At 42.2% G+C, this 20217-nt stretch overlaps 1 protein-coding gene across 1 annotated transcript; it reads left to right on the plus strand.

The window, feature by feature from the left end:
• Positions 1 to 7697: 7697 nt before the first annotated feature.
• Positions 7698 to 10557, plus strand: LOC310734900 (uncharacterized protein; the record flags this gene model as incomplete). The annotated part of the gene is made up of 2 exons (XM_083557374.1): positions 7698 to 8412; positions 9910 to 10557. The coding sequence occupies exon 2, from the start codon at positions 9964 to 9966 to the stop codon at positions 10555 to 10557; it is 594 nt and encodes a 197-aa protein (XP_083413500.1). The 5' UTR covers positions 7698 to 8412; positions 9910 to 9963.
• Between the last annotated feature and the right edge of the window lie 9660 nt (positions 10558 to 20217).

Here is a 20217-nt window from a genome sequence, read left to right on the forward strand (position 1 = left end):
GAAGCCGTCCTGGATAGCCTGGAGTACGGTGGAGATCCCCTGAAGAACCTGAGGTGGAGCGGAGCTCTCCTGGAGGGCCTGAAGCAGGGCGGAGATCTCCTGGAAACTCTTGTGCAGAACGGCGCTCTCGGAATCGGGGGAGAGGAGATGGAGATCAGCTGTGATCATCCCAAGTTCCTTGGTGAGCAGCTGCAGGAAACGGGCGCACAAGCCGAACTCACCTCCAGTCGCGTCCCACAACTCACTGGCAGGAGAGAGAGTTTTCCCAGTCAGTAGAGAGATGTGAAACGCGATCTTCGCTCCTTCCGTCAGGAAGCTGGACGGGTACGCCTCCATATAACCTCACACTCCGTAAAAATACGTTCCACTCAGCCCTGTTGCCGGAGAAGCGAGCCAGGAGTCCCGTGACGTCATCGAGGGGGTGTGGCGCTGCCGAGCATGATCGAGAAACGGCTGTGGGCTTCCGGGTCCTTTTTTTTTTTTCTCATTTTTTTTTCGTCCGTATATTCCTTTTCAGGGGTCCGTTATTCTGTTACGAGGCGGAAGCCGGAATAGAAGCACACGTGTTTATTTAACAAAAAGGCAGAGCCAACACAAAATACCAGCATAGATCGGGATAATCCGGCAAAAGGCAGTCCAGTAATAATGTCCACGGTGCGTTATGGAGGAAGCGTGGCGCGGAGGCAGCGACGGAGAAGCGTTGGTAGTCCGAGGTGCGCTGGGGAAGGTAAACGCAGCTGTGGAGTGAGCGAGGAGTCTGGGAGGAGAAGGTATGTAGCGGGAGAAGCATACATACAAATACATACCACCATGAACCTACAATAACAGACAGGGAGTGTGGGTGAATGTGGGGTTTTTATAGGAGCTGGGGATGAGCAAGTAAAATAAGTCACAGGTGTTCCCCACGAGGTGCTTTGGGGAAACCCGAAGTTTGACAGCCGCCGAAGGGGGTGTGGCAGGGGAATTCCTGATATATTTGGCTTTCAACTCAGTACTTTTCTGGATTGCTCCAGGACTGATATCATGTATTTATATATGAAATAAAAAGTAACAGGTAGGGCATTTCAACTAAAATGTGGGCTGGGTGGGGCGGGGAGGGGTGAACCAGACATGGTCTCAGATAAATGTTTGTAGGAATCAAATTTTTCAAGATATCTTCATTCAATTTAAAATATAAACATCTGAGACATGTGGCTTTTAACCCAATACTTTTTAACAAAATTTCAATTCAGGATTTTTTTTTTACAGTACTTCATCATCTATAACTTATTATCTTTTTGTGCAATATCAACTTTAAATAATAGACAGTAAAGTTCAAAGTGTCTTCTTTTTAAAGATATTTAAATTGTGTATGTAGCCCACTTTTATCAGGTCTAAGAGGTTAAGCAAATAATGCGTCTGTGGTGCTCTTTCTCGGCATGAAACCATACTGTAGCTCACAGATGGTCACCTCTTCTCTCAGCCTAGCTTCCACTAGTCTTTCCCATAACTTCATTGTGTGACTGATCGACTTTATTCCCCTAAAGTCTATATAGTAATTGCAGATCTGCACATTTCCCTTATTCTTAAAGATCAGTACCAGCACACTCCTTCTCCATTCCTCAGGCACCTTCCAAAATCTTGTTTTTAACAATATAAGTAACAATCCTAAACATCTCCATGCTTCTACCAGTATGTCATCTGGTCCAACTTTCCACTCTTCATCCTCTTAATCGCTGCTCTCACTTCCTCCTTACCAATCCTTTCCACTTCCTGCTTTACCATCTCCACACCATCCAAACTTCTCTCTCTTATTTTCCCCATTCATCAACTGCTCAAAATAGTCCCTCCATCTTTTTAACACACTCTCCTCACGGTCAACACATTTTCATCTCCATCCTTTATTGCTCTAACTTGCAGCACATTCTTCCCAACTCTGCCTGGCCAATCATTATAAATCCTTTTCTCCTTCCTTAGTGTCCAACTTCTCATACAGCTCCTTATATTTTTTTTTTCTTGGTTTTTGCCACATCTCTTTTCACCTGCCACTGGATCTCCTTGTACTCCTGCATTCTTTTTACTCTGTCGATCCCAATTTTGTTTTGCCAACCTCTTTCTCCTTGTTTTCCTGCACTTCCTCATTCCACCACCACGTCTCTTTGCTTCCTTTCTCTTGCCAGATGTTACACCAAGTACATTTCTAGCTGTCTCCCTTATCACTTCTGCAGTAGTTGCCCAATCATCCAGCACCTCTTCACCACCACCAAGCTCCTGTCTGATCTCTTATCAGAATCTCACACTACAGTCTTCCTCCTTCAGTTTCCACCACCCTTTTTTTCTTTTAGTCCCCACTCTTCTCCTCTTATTCTTTACCTCCAAAACCATCCTACAGACCACCATCCGAAGCTGTCTAGCTACACTGTCCCCTGCCAACACCTTACAGTCTCCAATCTTCTTAATGTTGCATCTTCTTTATAGAACATAGTCCACCTGTGTGCAGCTTCCCCCACTCTTATACGTCACTCTATGATCCTCCTTCTTCTTAAAATAACTATTCACCACTGCTATTTCCATCCTTTCAGCAAAATCTACCACCATTTACCCTTCCACATTCCTCTACTTAAAGCAATACCTACCCATCACCTCCTCATCATCTCTGTTCCCTTCACCAACATGCCCATTAAAGTCTGTCCCAATCACTAATCTTTCATTTCTAGGTACACATTCATACACTTCATCTAACTCACTCCAGAAATTTTCTTTCTCTTCCATCTAACAACCCACTTGTGGAGCATAGTCATTTATCATCATTTAAAAGCCCCTCTAATGTCCCTGGCCTTACTAACATTCCACTAGGTATCCTTAACACACAACATATCTACTATTCTCCACTCCATCATATCAGCTACCTCTCTCCCTTTACAAGTCAGAGTACCAACATTTAGAGTACCAACCCTAACCTTTACTCTGCTACACTTCTCTATTTTCTGCTGTCTCTTTAGACAAATTTTCTATATAAAAACAGCTATTATATACATCTAAATATTTATGAATTAGATTTTAAGCAAAACATAATACTGTGTCCAGGAGGTAACATTTCCATGATTCAGAGGATTTTTGCAGACGATTTCTTAGTTCACACTTCCCTGTTGTCTAGCTTGAGAATGATGACTCTTTATATTTGAAATATGATTTAAGGTCCCCAATCCTTAACACAATATCCTCTGGAATACAAAGTATCTGTAAACATGCTGAAACAGATGTTATTGGGTCTTGACAACATAAAAATGATGAGACCAGTGGCGGGCCGTGCGTATGATACCTGGGCCTTCAGTGGGGACTTACCCGACCTAATCCACCTCTTAATGCTACCACTATCATGTTGCAAAACGTGTGACATTACAGAGAGAGAGAGAGAAATGTTGCATATGGTGAGTACCATTTTACTAAAGCAAGAAACCCAGTTAAACAACTCCAAACCTCTACACTACCACCACGACTGTGCCACCTACATCATCTGGAGCAGTTCAGAATCAAAATTTTTCTAATAACATGACAAAAACATTAAAGGATTTTAATAAAATACAACCTACTCACCAGAAATTCATACTCATAATTTGCACTGATCCTCAGATGCTGTAATCCAGTGGTAACGCTCATATTCACTGGTCTGGAAGTGGAGAACAAAACCTTTCCCAAGCTGAGACAAGCTAGCTAGCTTCGGGGTTGGCCGACCTCCTCACGATGTCTAGCTTTTCTGGAAAATGGATTTTTAAGTATTTCTAAGACCAAATCAATTACTCTTCCTTTTAGGCATAAAAAAGTCTAACTCAGATGTATTCATATGTGTAGCGCTACACACGTGTTTTGCCAGTCGAACTTGGCCGTAACAGTTTCCCTCTGACCAACCAATCAAAGGATGGAAAAATTGCTGACGCTATTCTCAGCCAGCTAGCTGCCCTGTGAGGCAAATATGAAATCTGATTGGTTAAAGAAACAGACCCATTGGTGATATGCTCAATAGTAAAAAAAAAAAAAAAAAAAAAAAAAAACCCAGCAAAACAGACCTTAAAGGCCCTGGGCAGATTGGATTGACATGGCAGGACATGAGGACAGAGGTTAAAATCTGATGGACAAAAAATCTAACATTTACATAAATGTACTGGAAGCAGTGCAGCCAAGAGAAACGCCATGAATTAATGAATAAATGAATAAAATAAACTGTTGGGAATAAATTAATACAACTTAATGGAACAAATATTAGAATTTAGGTTGTAAATGTAGGTCAGTGCTTCTGATAGTGTTTAGGCCAGCAGAGAAGGCTTTGCTGGTCCTGACCAACCACCACTGGATGAGAGGCATTGGAGTTATAAACCTATAAAACTTTATAAAGTTATAAAGTTATCTTTGCATCACAACATATTTAGGGGCATTAGGTAAGATCTTGACTATGTTAGAGTGGCCAGGTGATTTGCTTTTTCAATATTCCAGCAGAAATGAAGCACAACTATGTAAAGGTGTTGTTTGTGTGCTATATAGGATCTGATGGAGGTGTGAGAACATGTCTGCCTTTCACATTTCTGGTACCTGGGTGGTATTGCATTAATAGTTGCAAGGTCAGTTCCAATTATTCTATCAGCAATTGAGGCAGAGAATTACATTATTTCACACAGATGTTTCAACTTGTTGAGAGAGCATGTGCCATAATTGAACTATTAAAATACCTTTATTAATGTAATACTTTTTGTTCACACCAAAAAATATTGCTGCATTCTGCTAATACCTGTTTACAGTTTGAATTTAAATATGGGTTAACAGTCCCAAGTTAGAAATGTAGTAAACTTAAATAGATTAACGTTGTTTAAGGTCCCCAGCCCATGCATTTGACAAATCTAAATAAAAAAAAAAACCTGTTACACACATCTTCTCAGATTAACCTTATCCACTCAGTGCATTGTCAAAACAAAATTAACAAACTATGATAAAATTTTAGATCATCATAAGCTGTTATTAATAGTTATGTATTCAAATTCAAATTTTATTTGTTACATACACATTCATACAGAGTATGACATGCGGTGAAATGCTTTCTGCAACTGTCCAACTGGTAAACATGAAGAATAGAAATAGAATATAAGTATAACAAATAAATACTTATTTTATTTATTTTACATATTTTTTATATATATATTATTTATATATATCTGGATGACAGAAAATGTGCTTTTTTAAAACTATTAAATAGATAATAGGCATATAATTTAAATAGCTATTTACTTGTAAATAACAACATTTACATAAATAATAGAGGAATGTTTGGACATAAAGAAATGTTTGTGCATTATTTGGAGCGTAAATGGGAGATTCTTTATGTTTTACCTAAAACTTCAGACTAAATAACATTTAAAAAAAATTTCTAGATACATCAGTAAATTTGTCCAGAGAATAAAAAGCTGTTATTTGACCTTTGAGTGGATTTCAATGGACCTTTTCAGCTCAACAACCCATCAATAATTTATTCATTAACAAACTACAAGCAACCACAACAGCTCTTTATCTCTGTCCGCCTCCTTAGTTTTCCTTACTGTTAAACCATATTGAAACACAGCTTCAATGTAGTGTAACAAATTGTGTTTTAAAGTTGATGAACAGTTATTCACTATGGCCGATGCCAGCTACGGGTGTTGCAAGTAATAATCTTTTGTCATTTTGTTTGCTTTAATAGAAGAGACAGAGTTGGTTACTGATAGCTGTGTGATTTTTTTTTTACTGTTCTGTTCTTAGTACTGTTCTGATTGATAGAACTATTACCTCAGGTAAAAAGTATTTTTCAGAATTATGTCAATGGACTACACTTCACATCTGCCACTGCACTACACTAACATGTATTACTTCCACCTGTGTCACATCAATAGATAATTTGCAGTAGTATTTTAGTCTCAGTTTGCACTGCACTCACTGGCTGTCATTTGTCATCACGATTTGTTTCCATGCTTCATGTCTCTGTGATCTAATAGAATCTGAGGTGGATGCAAGCGCAGTTATTTATGTAAACATTGCAAACATTAATAACTAATACTAAGAAGAGAAACACATAAAACATGAACACAAGGAATGTAAAACTCAGCAACAACCATTGATAGACAAACGTGAAACAATGAGTAAAGTGCATGGGGAGTCTGAAATACAAGAGCTAATTAAGCCAAAATGAGAAACATATAAAGAGATCATGTAACATGTTAGGATGCAATAGGAAGTATAAAACACAGACTTATAGGAAGTGTAGTCTCTTAACATAATCCTGACAGTCTCATACTTCATACATGGTCCATGTTCCTTTGTCTTATTATTTTGTTTGTTTCACTAGTTTTATGTTCACAGTAAATAAATATAACTGCACTTGCATCCGCCTTCTTCTTTATTATGTGACAGAATGAGAGACCTAAGAAATGGATACAACAGATGAATCTTTGTGCATGTGTGGGCAGAGAAAGCTTCAAAAGAGCCAGATGAAACTTAACTAGCTATATGCCACATCAATGAGGTGTTTGGAAAAAGTGGGGTCCCATCATGGCTGGACCTGGCCTTATAAGGATACCACTTTGCCCCAGTGCCCCGCTGAAGATATTGTTCTGCCTAGCTGTTCTGAGGATCTTGCACTGTCCTCCTGCAATGCAGAGGCCACCAGTACAATTACCAGCTTTACCACATGCATTACTCTATCTCATTAATCCACCATAGACATCGATACACCGCTCAGCTTGACTGGTGGTTGCACCACCTAGGGGTCAATGATGAGATCACATTTCCTATTGGCTTAGATAGTCCGCATTTACAGGTATCTGCGAAAAGTGGGTGGAAATCTTCTCTAGCAGCTCAGTGTGTTTGTCTGTATTTGATTTTAACATTTTTGTTATAGTTCTGATATATTTACATATAAGAAAAATAATTCACACTTAGTGTTGAACTCCATATTTCCCCAGCTCACGCTTTAAAATGGAACTGATTACTGATCACTATCACCTGGACTCAATTACACAGTCACAGTATTTTAAGGCCAGCTTAACCAACCATCAAAAAGGGAACCCATCCTCCTCTGGGTGACACTGATACTGTTACTGATGGTGGCCTCAACAGTGATGGAACTGTAATGAATCAATATTTAGTGTCACCCAGATTATACTGGGTTTCCTTTTAAACCTGATTCCCCTCAAGCCTTCTTCCTTATACCATCTCAGATATTTTTTCCTTGCTATTGTCACCACTGGCTCACTCATTAGGAATACATTAATAAGGGATAAACATCTATGGACTGATTTATACATTTAAATAACATTTAACTGAATTGACTTTATGCTTTACACATCACTTTACCACTGTCTTTACATTTACCTTGTTTTTGTCTCAAATCTTGGATCCCAATGCAAGCTTTCATAATAAAGATGTTGCTTACCTCACTTATACAATATTTGTATCTGTAACATTTAAATTTGTTTATAATGACCTCCACTTTCCTGGGAAGGCGTTTTTTTTTAAGTTAACTCATTTTGGAATATTATAAAAATCATAAAAGCATTAGTGAAGTCATTTAGTAGTATTTTAAAAAAGGACTGGCATACAGTCAGTGTTTCAATTCATCCCAAATAAAATCAAAATGGTTAAAGTCAGAAATTGTATATATTTATAAAGAAAATATCAATGTAGAGAAGAATGTCTCTAGGTTACGACCGTAACCCTAGTTCCCCGAGGGAACGAGATGCTGCGTCGAAACGCTATGGGAACGCCCCTGCCTGACCGCGCTCTGAACCACGTGTGTAATCTGACCAATAGGCGTTTGGTACGTGACGTCATCAGCGGGCGACGTCGCGTAAACAGGAAGCTACAAATGGCTGCGAGAAGGACCAGACGCTAGTTACTGCGAGAGAAGGTAAGCGCCGCAGGGATGCAGGGAGTGTGGCACGGAGACACAGCGTCTCGTTCCCTCGGGGAACTAGGGTTACAGTCGTAACCTAGAGACGTTCCCTTTCAGGAACTTGAGCTGCATCGAAACGCTATGGGAACGAGTGTCCAATCACGCCACACTGACCAGACCCTGCCTAGAGAGTAAGGGCCTCGGCACCAGCACGCAGGACAGAGGAGCCCGGGGTGGCTCTGAGGTCAAGGTCATAGAACCTGACGAAGGTCAGCGGGGTGGACCAACCCGCCACGTCACAGATGTCCTGGAGTGGGACCCCAGCGGACCAGGCCGTAGAGGCCACCACACTCCGGGTGGAGTGAGCTCGAACCCCGAGCGGTGCGGGGAGGCGAGAGGACTCGTGAGCCGACACAATCGCACCCACAACCCATCTGCTCAAAGTCTGCTTATTGGCCGGGAAACCTTTCCTGTTCGGGCCATAGCAGACAAGCAGCTGCTCCGACCTCCTCCACGGACTCGTCCTGCAGAGGTAAGTGTCCAGTGCTCACACTGGACACAGCCGGTGCTGTTGCTCCTGTTCGGGGGCTGCATACGGAGGAGGGCAGAATGCCTGCAAGATGACAGGACGTGAGGGAGCCGAAGGCACCATAGGCACGTACCCAGGTTTCGGGTAGAGAAACGCTCTGGTCATGCCAGGGGCAAACACCAGGCGGGACGGGGCCACAGACAGAGCCTGCAGATCCCCGATCCTCTTCAGGGAGGAAACCGCCAAGAGGAAGGTGGTCTTGACCGACAGAAACCTAAGGGCCACATCGGCTAACGGCTCGAAGGGGTGCTCAGACAGAGCCGCCAGCACAACAGCCAGATCCCAGACAGGCACTCTGGGTCGTGTCCCGGGCCTCAGCCTCCGGGTGCCGCGGAGAAAACGTGTCACCAGTGGATGCCTGCCCAGCGACTGCCCCGCAGGCGGGGTGCCATACGCCACGATGGCGGACACGTAAACCTTGAGGGTCGAAGGGGACAACCCTGCGGCAAATTGTTCCTGCAAAAACTCCAGAACTGAACCGACTGGGCAGTTAACCGGGTCCAAACCATGGTGCACACACCATGACGCGAACAGTCGCCACTGTGCAGCATACGACCTCCTCGTGGAGGGAGCCCTGGAGTGAAGAAGGGTGCCAACTACCTCGGTGGAGAGACCAGCCGCTACGAACTTTGCCCCCTCAGGGGCCACAGCCATAGCCTCCACAACTCTGGGCGAGGGTGAACCAGGGTTCCACCCGCCTGTGAGAGGAGATCCCTCCTGGGAGGAATTTCCCATGGAGGGCCCTCGAGCAGGGACACCAGATCCGCAAACCATGGCTTGCCCGGCCAATGAGGCGCTATCAGGAGGAGACGGACTCCCTCCCGGCAAACTCTCTCCAGAACTCCAGGGAGCAGAGAGATCGGGGGAAAAGCGTACAGGCGTAGCCTCGGCCACGACTGCACCATGGCATCCAGCCCTAACGTGGCTGGGTGAGAGAGAGAGAACCAGAGGAGACAGTGCGAGGTCTCCTGGGTCGCAAAAAGATCCACCTGGGCTCTGTAGAACCTCCGCCATACGAGCTCCACCGCCTCGACAGGGCGTCTGCTCTGACATTCAACCGACCGGGGATGTAAATGGCCCTCAAAGACAGGAGCCTGTCCTGAGACCATAAGAGGACCGCACGCGCCAGCTTGTACAAGGGGCGAGATCGGAGACCCCCCTGGTGGCTGATGTAAGAGACCACCACAGTATTGTCCGTCCGGACCAACACATGGCGATCTCTCAGGGCCGGGAGGAAGTGCTGTAACCCCAAAAGCACTGCCATCATCTCCAGGCAATTTATGTGCCACGAGAGACGAGGGCCACTCCACAGACCCTGGGCGGAGTGGCCACTCATGACCGCTCCCCACCCCGTGAGGGAAGCATCCGTCGTCAGCGTCACGAGACGGCACGGAGCCCCCAGCACCGGGCCACGGGACAGGAAAGGAAGGTGTTTCCAGACATCCAAGGTTCGAAGGGCACGCCGCGAGACCTTGATAGCACGATGCGGGTTTCCCCTGAGGGAAAATCCCCTGCCCCGGAGCCACCACTGGAGGGGCCTCATGTGCAGGAGCCCAAGCGGAACTATGCTGGACGCCGCCGCCATGAGACCCAGCAGCCTCTGAAACTGCCTCACAGTGAGTGGCTGGCCTTTCCGCACTCTCCTGACGGCGGCGAGGATGACCTCGACCCGAGCAGGCAACAACCGCGCCTGCATCCTGGCCGCGACCCACACCACGCCCAAAAAGGTGGTTCTCTGCGCTGGAGAAAGCACGCTCTTGCCGGCGTTCAGCCGAAACCCGAGCACCTTCATGTGGGCGAGGACGACATCTTGATGCCGAATCGCCTGACGCTCGGAATGAGCCAGGATCAACCAATCGTCGATGTAATTCAAAATGCGGATGCCCTGGAGCCACAACGGGGCCAGTGCTGCATCGACGCACTTCGTGAAGGTGCGGGACGAGAGTGCCAGGCCGAACGGGAGGACCCAATATTGGTATGCCACGCCCCCGAAGGCAAACCTCAGGAACCTCCTGTGTGCAGGAAGGATGGCGACGTGAAAGTACGCGTCCTTCAGATTTATTGTGACCTGATCTGAGTCACGACCCCCTTGAGGGTGAGCATCCTGAACCTGAGCCTCCTGAGAGAGCGGTTCAAGGAACGAAGATCCAGAATGGGACGCAACCCGTCATCCTTCTTTGAAAAGACGAAGTACGGGCTGTAAAAGCGACTCTCGAACCGAGGGGGGAACCACCTCGATGGCCCCTTTCCCCAGGAGAGTGCGCACTTCCCGTTCCAGGACCAGAGCCTGCTCGGGTCCCACCAGGGTGGGACACACCCCGTTGAAATGGGGAGGAGAGGACGCGAACTGGATCGCGTAACCGCCCTCCATGGTCCGCAGGACCCACCGGGAGACTTCTGGCAGCCCCTCCCATGCCGCCAGAAAGTTCCTTAGGGGAACCAGCCCCTCGGGGCTGGCCTCTGACCCATTCAGAGCAGCTGGGGCAGAGCCCTGCAGCTGATGACACCTCGTGAGAGGCGGCGGGTCTCCCCCATCCGTACCGAGACTCTGAGCGGAAGTGGAGGGAGACGCCCGCTGGAGGGAGGCCGTGCCCTGAAGCACATCCTGTGGCAGAGCCAACGGCCCGCCCCCCTGGTGGTGCGGGGGAGGGACGGGCACCGTAGCGAGAGGTGTGCACCGTCCCCTCGATCGAAGATTGTCAGGATCGGGCTGGGGCTGCCGCTGACCAGCCCAACGCGATCGGCGAGGGAGGTACTGCTGAAACGCAGCCGACTGCTTCTTAGATTCCTGAAACCTGTTCACGACCGCCGTCACTGCGTCGCCAAACAGGCCAGGAGGAGCCATCGGTGCGTTCAAGAGCACAGCTCGATCCTTGTCCGGGAGGTCGGACAAGGTGAGCCACAGATGCCTCTCTGTGTCAGCAGCGTGACACAACTCCTTAATGTCAGTGGCCCCACAGCTAAGTCCCTCATCCAAATCACGTAGCAGGTCAGCCTGGTACGCCTGCAACACACCCATGGTGTGGAGACATCCCGCAGCCTGACCTGCTGCCGCGTAAGCCTTCCCCACCAAAGCCGATGTAGCACGTAGCGGCTTAGTAGGGAACACCGGAGCCTTTAGCGAAGATGCCACGCCAGGAGAGAGATAGCTGGCTAGCGTCTCTTTGACAGCCCCAACCACATTTGCATAGAGCGAGGAGTGGCGAGACGAAGAACGCGCTGAGTACGGGGTCTCCCAGGAACTGGACACCTCGGCGTGCAGATCGGGGAAGAACGGCAGGCCCCGGCGCCTCGAGAGCCGACTTTGCATGCTCAACTCCCAGGCAAACAACGCACCGATCATGCGAATCCTTGCCGGTAATGAACCGCGGACACGGATGAACGCACCTACGGAAACTTTGCCTGCCAGCCATCACTCGATCAGAAAACACAGCGAAACAGCGCTTACCTGAACGAGCAGAAAGCTAGCGTCTGGTCCATCTCGCAGCCATTTGTAGCTTCCTGTTTACGCGACGTCGCCCGCTGATGACGTCACGTACCAAATGCCTATTGGTCAGATTACACACATGGTTCAGAGCGCGGTCACGCAGGGGCGTTTCCATAGCGTTTCGACGCAGCTCGAGTTCCTGAAGGGGAACACCAGTCTTCAAGACTAGGTTCAGGTGTTGTGTTCAGAAATGTTCTCAAAGACTGAATTTTCAGTGTCTGAAATAAACTGATCCTATAGAAAAAAAATACTGTTGCTACACGCTAAATTATAGTTGCAGTGCTTTAAAATACAAGTGTTTCCCTGCAGTTCAGCAGAATTTAATTAAAACCCCTCTGACTATTAATGCAAGGCTTATTTTTTTTTTCTTTCTGATATTGTATTCTCAAGTTGTCACATTTACTTTGCCATTTTCTAGACCTTGTTAACTTGTATAAACAAATGAGGATGTTTATTGCATGTGAGAGTTAACATTTATTTTGAATAGATACTTTTTTGTGTCTTTCTTATCTATCTATCTATCTATCTATCTATCTATCTATCTATCTATCTATCTATCTATCTATCTATCTATCTATCTATCTATCTATCTATCTATCTAATTAGCAGTCCAGCAATTAAGATTTTCATCTAGTAGGATCTGTTATACGGTTTCCGTGCACCTGGACTTCAAAGACAAATGATAGGAACAAGCAGTTCTAATATGCAAAAGAAAACACAATTAGCTGACATGAGGTCAGAATCGAATCAATATCAGAAGATGATAAAAGGAATTCATAGTCTGTGATCAAGCAGACATATGGGTATAAAGCAAGACTTCTTGCAAAACGCTAGAGGATATTGATTGTTTATGAGCTCAGAGAGCAAAGGCATTAAATCCACGGGTATCTTAAATCTCTGCTTCATGTACTGCATGATGTTGAAGACTTTGATATAATATAAAGGTCCTTTTGAATTATTTTGTGAAAACTGTGTTGTGTTTCCAACAAACTGGGATATGATAAGGACAGTTCTTAAAAGGGCAAGTAATATGATGTTGCTAAATATTCACTTCGGTTTGTTTTCATATGATCAGTACATTGGTAGTCTTTTTGTTATCTAAGACTTATTTGAAATATATTAAAATAATTATTTAAAAGCTGTGCACGGTTAGTCCTTAAAATTAACATTCTGTCTTATGCAAAGGTCAAGAAGTTTATTAAATACAAACTCATTGACTGATCACAATGATCAATACAGAGTTTCCTGCAGAGCACTTTAATTCCTCCGAGACATAATTTTTTTCTGCCCAAGAGAGACAAAAAAGAAAAAGTTTTTTGGCCTAATGCAGCTGATGTCTATTCTTTTTTTAAGTCTAAAATATGATATATAATAAAACATGATATAAAGGTATCTAATATAGCTGTATCATAATGTCTAAATTGTACAAACATTATGATATTGTTCACAGTAAGTTTAAGCTTAGTACATTGCTTACAGCAGTATATACAGTACAGTATTTTAAAAAGAGTCAGGTACACAATCATTAAATACATTTTATTTTCATTAAAACCACCTGTATAATATTATGCAGGTCCCCCTTTTGTAACAAAACATCTCTGACCAATCAAGGCATTGACTCCAAAAGACCTCAGAAAGTGTGCTGTGGTTCTGTGGTATCTACTACACAACACCTTAAAATCCTGTTAATTGTGAGTCCTGAAGTCTGACTTGTTTGTCCAGCATGTCCCACAGAGCAGAATGTTATCTGGGGAATTTAAAGACAAAGTTAACACAATGAACTCATACGTATATACTGTACACAAAATGTGTTTCCAAATTCCTCAAAGTGAAACAACACTGAGAAACCTGCCAACTGCCATTGAAGCAAATGCATTGATAGAAACTGCAAATTTAATTATCAGATTTTGGATTTATTTTAGATTATCATACAAATTGGGATTTGGCAATATATCATAGGACAATAAAAGGTATGGAGGTCAACATCACGTTACTTTTGCATTTTAATTCCTCCTACGGCCTGTGCAAAATCCTTATTCAATACAGTATAAATAATGTATGTTGGTTTTGTTGGAACACTGCATGAGCTGATGACACAGAACTCCAAACATACACATTTGAAGAAGGAAATTTTAAGTTAAAGATTCCACTAAGTAAACTAATGGCAAATAAGCCCTGTATTTTAGCTTGTGATGTAACTTGACCGTTTACTGCGATACGTTATCTCATATATACTGTACACTGAGCAGATAAGGTTTAATGGCCTTGTTAAAGGGCCCAGCAGTGCAGCCTGATGATCTACACATTTACATATCAGTAAAAGCTTTTGTAGAATTTACAAAATGCTAATTTCTTGAGTAGACATTAATTTGACATAGTATTTTGACAAAATTGTCTTTCCAGCAAGGTCTTTTGCAGCTTTATGTAAAGTAAATAATTGAAAAATAGCTTTTTAAGTTCAATATATAATATTAATAAAAAACAAAAAACAGCTAGCTTTAACTCCTAAAAACACAACAGATGCTTTTAGCTCATTTGCTGAAGCTTTTATTAAATTCCCCAAAAATGTTTAATTATAAATAACAGTAATTATGTTTTAAGCTAATGAAAGCAAGAGAGAACGAGCAGAGGAGCAGATTTATTCAGATGAATATAATTTATTTTAATCATCAGATTTTTGTCACTTTAACCCCTCGTACAAATAAAAGAACAATTAATGTCATTTAGCCAGTTATGTATTTCCATTTGTACCTGCTTTCTCAATGCAGCTTTTGGCATCGTCACAGTCGTCAAGGTAATTATGCTGCTTCTGCCAACAATTTTTTTTTTTTTCCCTTTATGCTTTTAGTGATGTAGGGTGAGGAGGCCGAAGATGCTAGATGCAGTCATCATTCCAATTCATCCTAAATGTGTTCAGTTGGGTTGAGGTCAGAGGTCTATATACAGGCCACTCAAATTCCATTTTAGGGACTCAAGCTGCATCAACAACGTTTTGGGAACGCTTTTGTATGACCACGCTTTAAATCATGTGTTTAATCTGTCCAACGGAACGGCAGGACATCACCAGCAGGGTGACGTCTGAATAAGGAAACTATAAAGACACATGCGGTGTAGACGGTGCTAGCTTCCTGTTTGTTCAGGAAGCGCTCTGTGTGTGTCTGCTCTACAGAAAAAGGTAAGGTGCAGTAAATTTTCAACTTTTTTAGGAGAATGGGTGGCAAACAATCTTTCCTCCTTACCCTAACATTTTTTCTTCAGATACTCCACTGTGTTCCTGTGCTCCTTGCAAATGAAGGTCATGGGGCTTGCAGTTGGAGCTGGAGATGGGTCTGTCACTTTTATCTGCCTCATCTGCTGGATCCAGCGCTTTTTCCCAGGGTTCCGAAGCACAATTTTTGGCTGTTTCTTCCGCCTGTGCAGACAGTGCTGTGGTTTACCTCTCTTCCTCCAAGGAGGGAGAGGGTATTAATGCCAGTGATCCATGGAGTACATGCCTCCACAGCCAGTTCAGTTTGAGGAGCAGTTGGAGGTAGTGACTCATGCTGCAGCCAAGCTGGACATTACCTGGCCAGCCAGTATGCAGAAACAATATTCCCTAAGCAAGCTGGATGAGCGTTTCTTGCAACAGATATCGCTACCTGTACATCGAGGTCTGCTTTCTTTTCCCGGTCCTGTCCACCAAGCCTCTTAGGACTACTTCGGCTTTGGTGGGCAAGGCTTATACTGCGGCAGGTCAGGCCACCGGCTGCATGCACACCATGCCTGTGTTACAGGTTATCAAGCCGACCTGCTGCGAGCTGCTGCTGAGCTCGACAAGGGCTCTGCAAGCTCAAAAAACAGAGGCTGATAGGGCCATCGGGATGGAGTCTGTCTACTCCTGGTAGCCCCGTGCTTACCTTAGGTAGGTCACCACTTAGACCCAGTTAACTGGCCAGTTGGCCCAGTGCTGTTTTTTTTTTTTTTTTAAGAACAGTTCGCCCAAGGGTTGTCTCCTCTTCCCCAGACTGGGGTATGTTCCCAAGGTGCACTCGGTCATCCCACACCCAGAGTGTGGCAGATCTAAGGCCTTGTCCTCTGGGGTATTTTGTATCTGGGGTAGAGCATTGTTGACGCAGCTCGAGTTGCTGAAAGGGAACATCTGTAGGTTACGTATGTAACCCTGGTTCCCTGAGGGAATGAGACGCTGCATCTCCATGCCACAGTCCCTGCATCTTTACAAGCACTTACTTTACTCTCTAAGCTTGCGCCGTCCTTCTGTTGGACGGATTGCACACATGATTCAGAGTGTGGTCACACAAAAGCGTTCAAAATGCATTGTTGACGTGGCGTCTCATTCTCTCAGATAATCAGGGTTACATAAGTAACCTAGAGACGATCTTTCACTCCAAACCATGCAAAGCATATATTCATAGAGCTGGCTTTGTTCACAGGGACATCCTACACAATTGTGTGTCTCAGGTTAGATGTCAGTTATCTGATACTGAAACCAATACTTTTGTCTATATAGTGTAATCTTTAGCAGGTACCACAGTAGTGAGATAATCAATTTTATTCACATAGCAATGGTTTTATTGTTATGGATGATCCATGTATGTCTTGCAAAATAAGGACAGTGTACCACAAACACAGTAATTATTTATAGAACAAGCACATCCTCAAGTATTGGCCTCTCTTGAAAGGTCTATACCATGTAAAATTCTGTTTCTGGTTCAACTGCATTAGTTTGCATTAACTTGTTTTGGTTCATATAGTATTCTACACATTAACGTATCTCTACGTTCATTATGTATCATCCTTGATTTGTGTTTATGCAGATGGTCTGTTTGGTGGTGTCAGTGCAACTTTTTTTTTATCACATTTAACAGACTTTATCAGATGTATTTTGTGCAATTACAGTTTCACAATTAGCCAGCTGTGAAATGTTTTAATTTGTCAAGACGCTGACATAGCTTTTTAATGATTATTAGATATTAGATATTGATTATTAGATATTCTTATTCTGTTACATGATAGTTAAGGACACTATACAGTGTGATCAGAGTGCAAGTAAAGAATCTGGCAAGACTAAGTGAGATGAGAGAGTAAGATATAGTCAGAAGGTAACACAGACATGATGTAGCTTTCATTTAAACCTTAAACAGTGTCCCTGCTTATGTTTATTTTGCTTTTAAAAATATAACAATGAATGTTTAAATTTGAAGGGTTATTTATCAAAATTATAATTATATATAATGTAAAGTGAACTGATTCAGATTCCACTGAATAATAATAAAATAAGTTATTTTATACTGTAAAAGTTCATACAACATGAATTCAAGTTCTGTCACATGCTCTGCACTGTTTCATAACCTTCTTAACATAACTTTCTTGTGCTACTTAGCCCAAATGCCTTCTGGGAAAATTAACCATAGGGGCCCAGATCCAAAATGCAGGGCTTTAGAGGAAGACGCTTGTTTAAGTCTCGGAGGCAATGAAAATAGGTTAGTCTGACAGCTCATCATGTTTTGATTGTAATTGTCAGCTTGGCCTCATACACTGCACAGTTATATATGCACATTTTAATCTGAACATATAATGATGCAACATCTCTGCAAGAGGAACCATACCGAGATTTTGGAAGATCATTGTCTGGGTTGGATCATTGATTTACTAATTGATTTCTTGACAGACTCTCTTATAGAGTGTGTAGGCACATAGAGCCCTTAATTTACCCAGCAAGTACAAAAACACATCACTTTTTATCATCTAAATGACCTGAGAGTGTGAATTCTATTGATGTTTGCATATCACAGTCTTCATTACATGCACAAAAAGAAAACGTTATCGTGGTTAAAGGGAAAAGTATGTAGACACAGATTTTTATTCTAGTATTTCCTCTTCTCCTTTATTTCCTTTGAAATTTTACTTTCAGATTTAAAAAAATAAATAAATAAATGTCATGTTTTCCTGCCAAAGCTCAATTTGCAACACCCAGGGGATAAAACAATGAGCTGCCCAAACTCGTGTCAATTTTGTCATTAAAACTGCTATACTGAAAAACAGCATGTGTTCCTCATTAAGAAGAATTTAATCATTTCCACAGAAGCTAGACAGCTTGATCAAGGTTGTTTACTCCAACCTTCCACACTGTACAGCAGTTACCAACTTTCTGTTTTCATTTGTGTTGCATTAGGTATGTATTGTAATCCTGTTAGAAAGCATAAGACCTGGAGGGCATGTGTAGTCATTTCAAACAATTATTTATCATGTAGCTATTTATAATGACATATTCCAAACCAGGGATGGCCAAACCTGGGCCTGTGGGCCAAAATTGGCTTCTGGTGGTGTTTGATATGTTTAACTATGCCAAATGAAAAGTGAAAAAATGCAATTGACACACATTTTAATTTCTAATACAGTAGAACCCTGTTGTACGAGCAACTAATAGTAAGAGCAAATGGAGACACGAGCGACCCTGCTTGCAAAATTTTACCCTATTTCACAAGCAAATTTCGAGGCACGAGCAAACTCACGCTGCCAGTTCTCCGCTTTTGGCGGAGGGAAGCATCAGTCGCTTAGTTGATGACGTATCGCTTGGTCACTCTCGTTGTTCAGTGCAGCAAAAACTTAACTTTTTTTAGTGTTATATTTTTATTTCACTAGAAATCATGAAAAATGTTTACCAAGAAAATCAGTGATGGTGCTGTGAAAACAAAAGTAAATAGAATTACCATTGAAACCAAGAAGGTTACGAGCGTGTTGTGCTTCTCACACTCGAAATCAACCACGATCACATGGGTAAGTGTTCAATTATATTTACATTACGGTCATTTGCGGAGTAATTGTTTTTTAAAATAGGCTACAAATACTGTTTAAGTGCAGAAATAAGCAATCAAATGAGGTCTCGGAACGGATTAAATCACTTTTACATTCATTCTTATGGAAAAAAATTTGTACGAGCAAATTGACCTACGAGCAATTTTCAAGAACGAATTATGCTCATCCAACGGGGTTTTACTGTATAAAATTTAACTACGGTACATTATTTTGTTTTATTTTTTAAACTCTAAAAATCTACATTAAAATTAATTTTGAGAATTTAGGTGAATTATTATTATTATTATTATTATTATTATTATTATTATTATTATTATTATTATAGAGGAAGAAGAAGAAATTCTGAAAACTTTCATTCCACGCTTACGTTCAGCCACTAAGTCAAGATTTTCGACCTTTCTGTCTTTTTTTCTGACTTTTCTGTCTGTTTCTCTTGAGTGGGCCAGAGCTTTGATCTTTGGCATGAATATAGTTTGATGGATGTCAAACTTTTGGTTTTATTTAAACACAATCAAACAAACATAAAAAAAAAAAATAAAAAAAAAAGGAAGAATACACTGTATTGTAGTCAATACATAAAACAAATGATCAGGCAATTGGCAAAAAGGAATAAACTCGACAAGGCTTAAAATACAAACACAAGTAGGTTGTAATGTAGGCTTGTTAATGTTTAAAAAAAATTTCAATGTCCCTTTTTCCACTAAATATATGTATATATTTGTATTTTTATGCACCTGTTCTGTGTATTGTAATGTAAATTGTACTTGTTATTGTCACGTTGTTTGTATATGGCTAATTGCTTAATAAAAAAAAATGTCCTGTATTCAAGTCATTCAAGATATACAGGAAGTACAACAGTTTCTTCTTGCTCGCCAATGTGTACTTCTGTTATTTTCTTATATTTAAAGGTGCACTAATCAAAATAAAAAATAGTTTAAAGTAAACGGAAAACTTTACACATGTACAAGAAACAAAGTTATAAGATTTCATACTTCCTGTTATCTTGAATGACAGGTGTCTCGTCCACTGATCGGTAAGTGTTCCATTCACAAACTATACCTACCTTTTCCTGTTTGTCTGAATTGTCGTTGTGTTTTCGGATTTGTTATTTTGTTTTCTAATTTGTTAATTTGTTTTCGGATTTGTTCGTGTTTTCTAATTTGTTAATTTGTTTTGTGATTTGTTAATGTGTTTTGCACTTCTCGGCCACCGTACAAGAGCATCAATAATACTCCTCATTCTGTTTTCCCATTTTGCATCTTTATAACTGTACAGTACAGCTTTAAACCAAAAAAGTTGAGACATTGTGTAAAAAAAAAAAAAAAGAAAAGAAAAATGCAATGATTTGCAATTTTCATGAATCCATATTCTATTCACAATAAAAGAAAAAAAAAATTATTTTTAATTTGAAGTCAAGATGGACAAAGCATTTAT

Source organism: Silurus aristotelis (assembly GCF_946808225.1).
Source record: "Silurus aristotelis genome assembly, chromosome: 12".
Lineage (NCBI taxonomy): Eukaryota > Metazoa > Chordata > Actinopteri > Siluriformes > Siluridae > Silurus > Silurus aristotelis.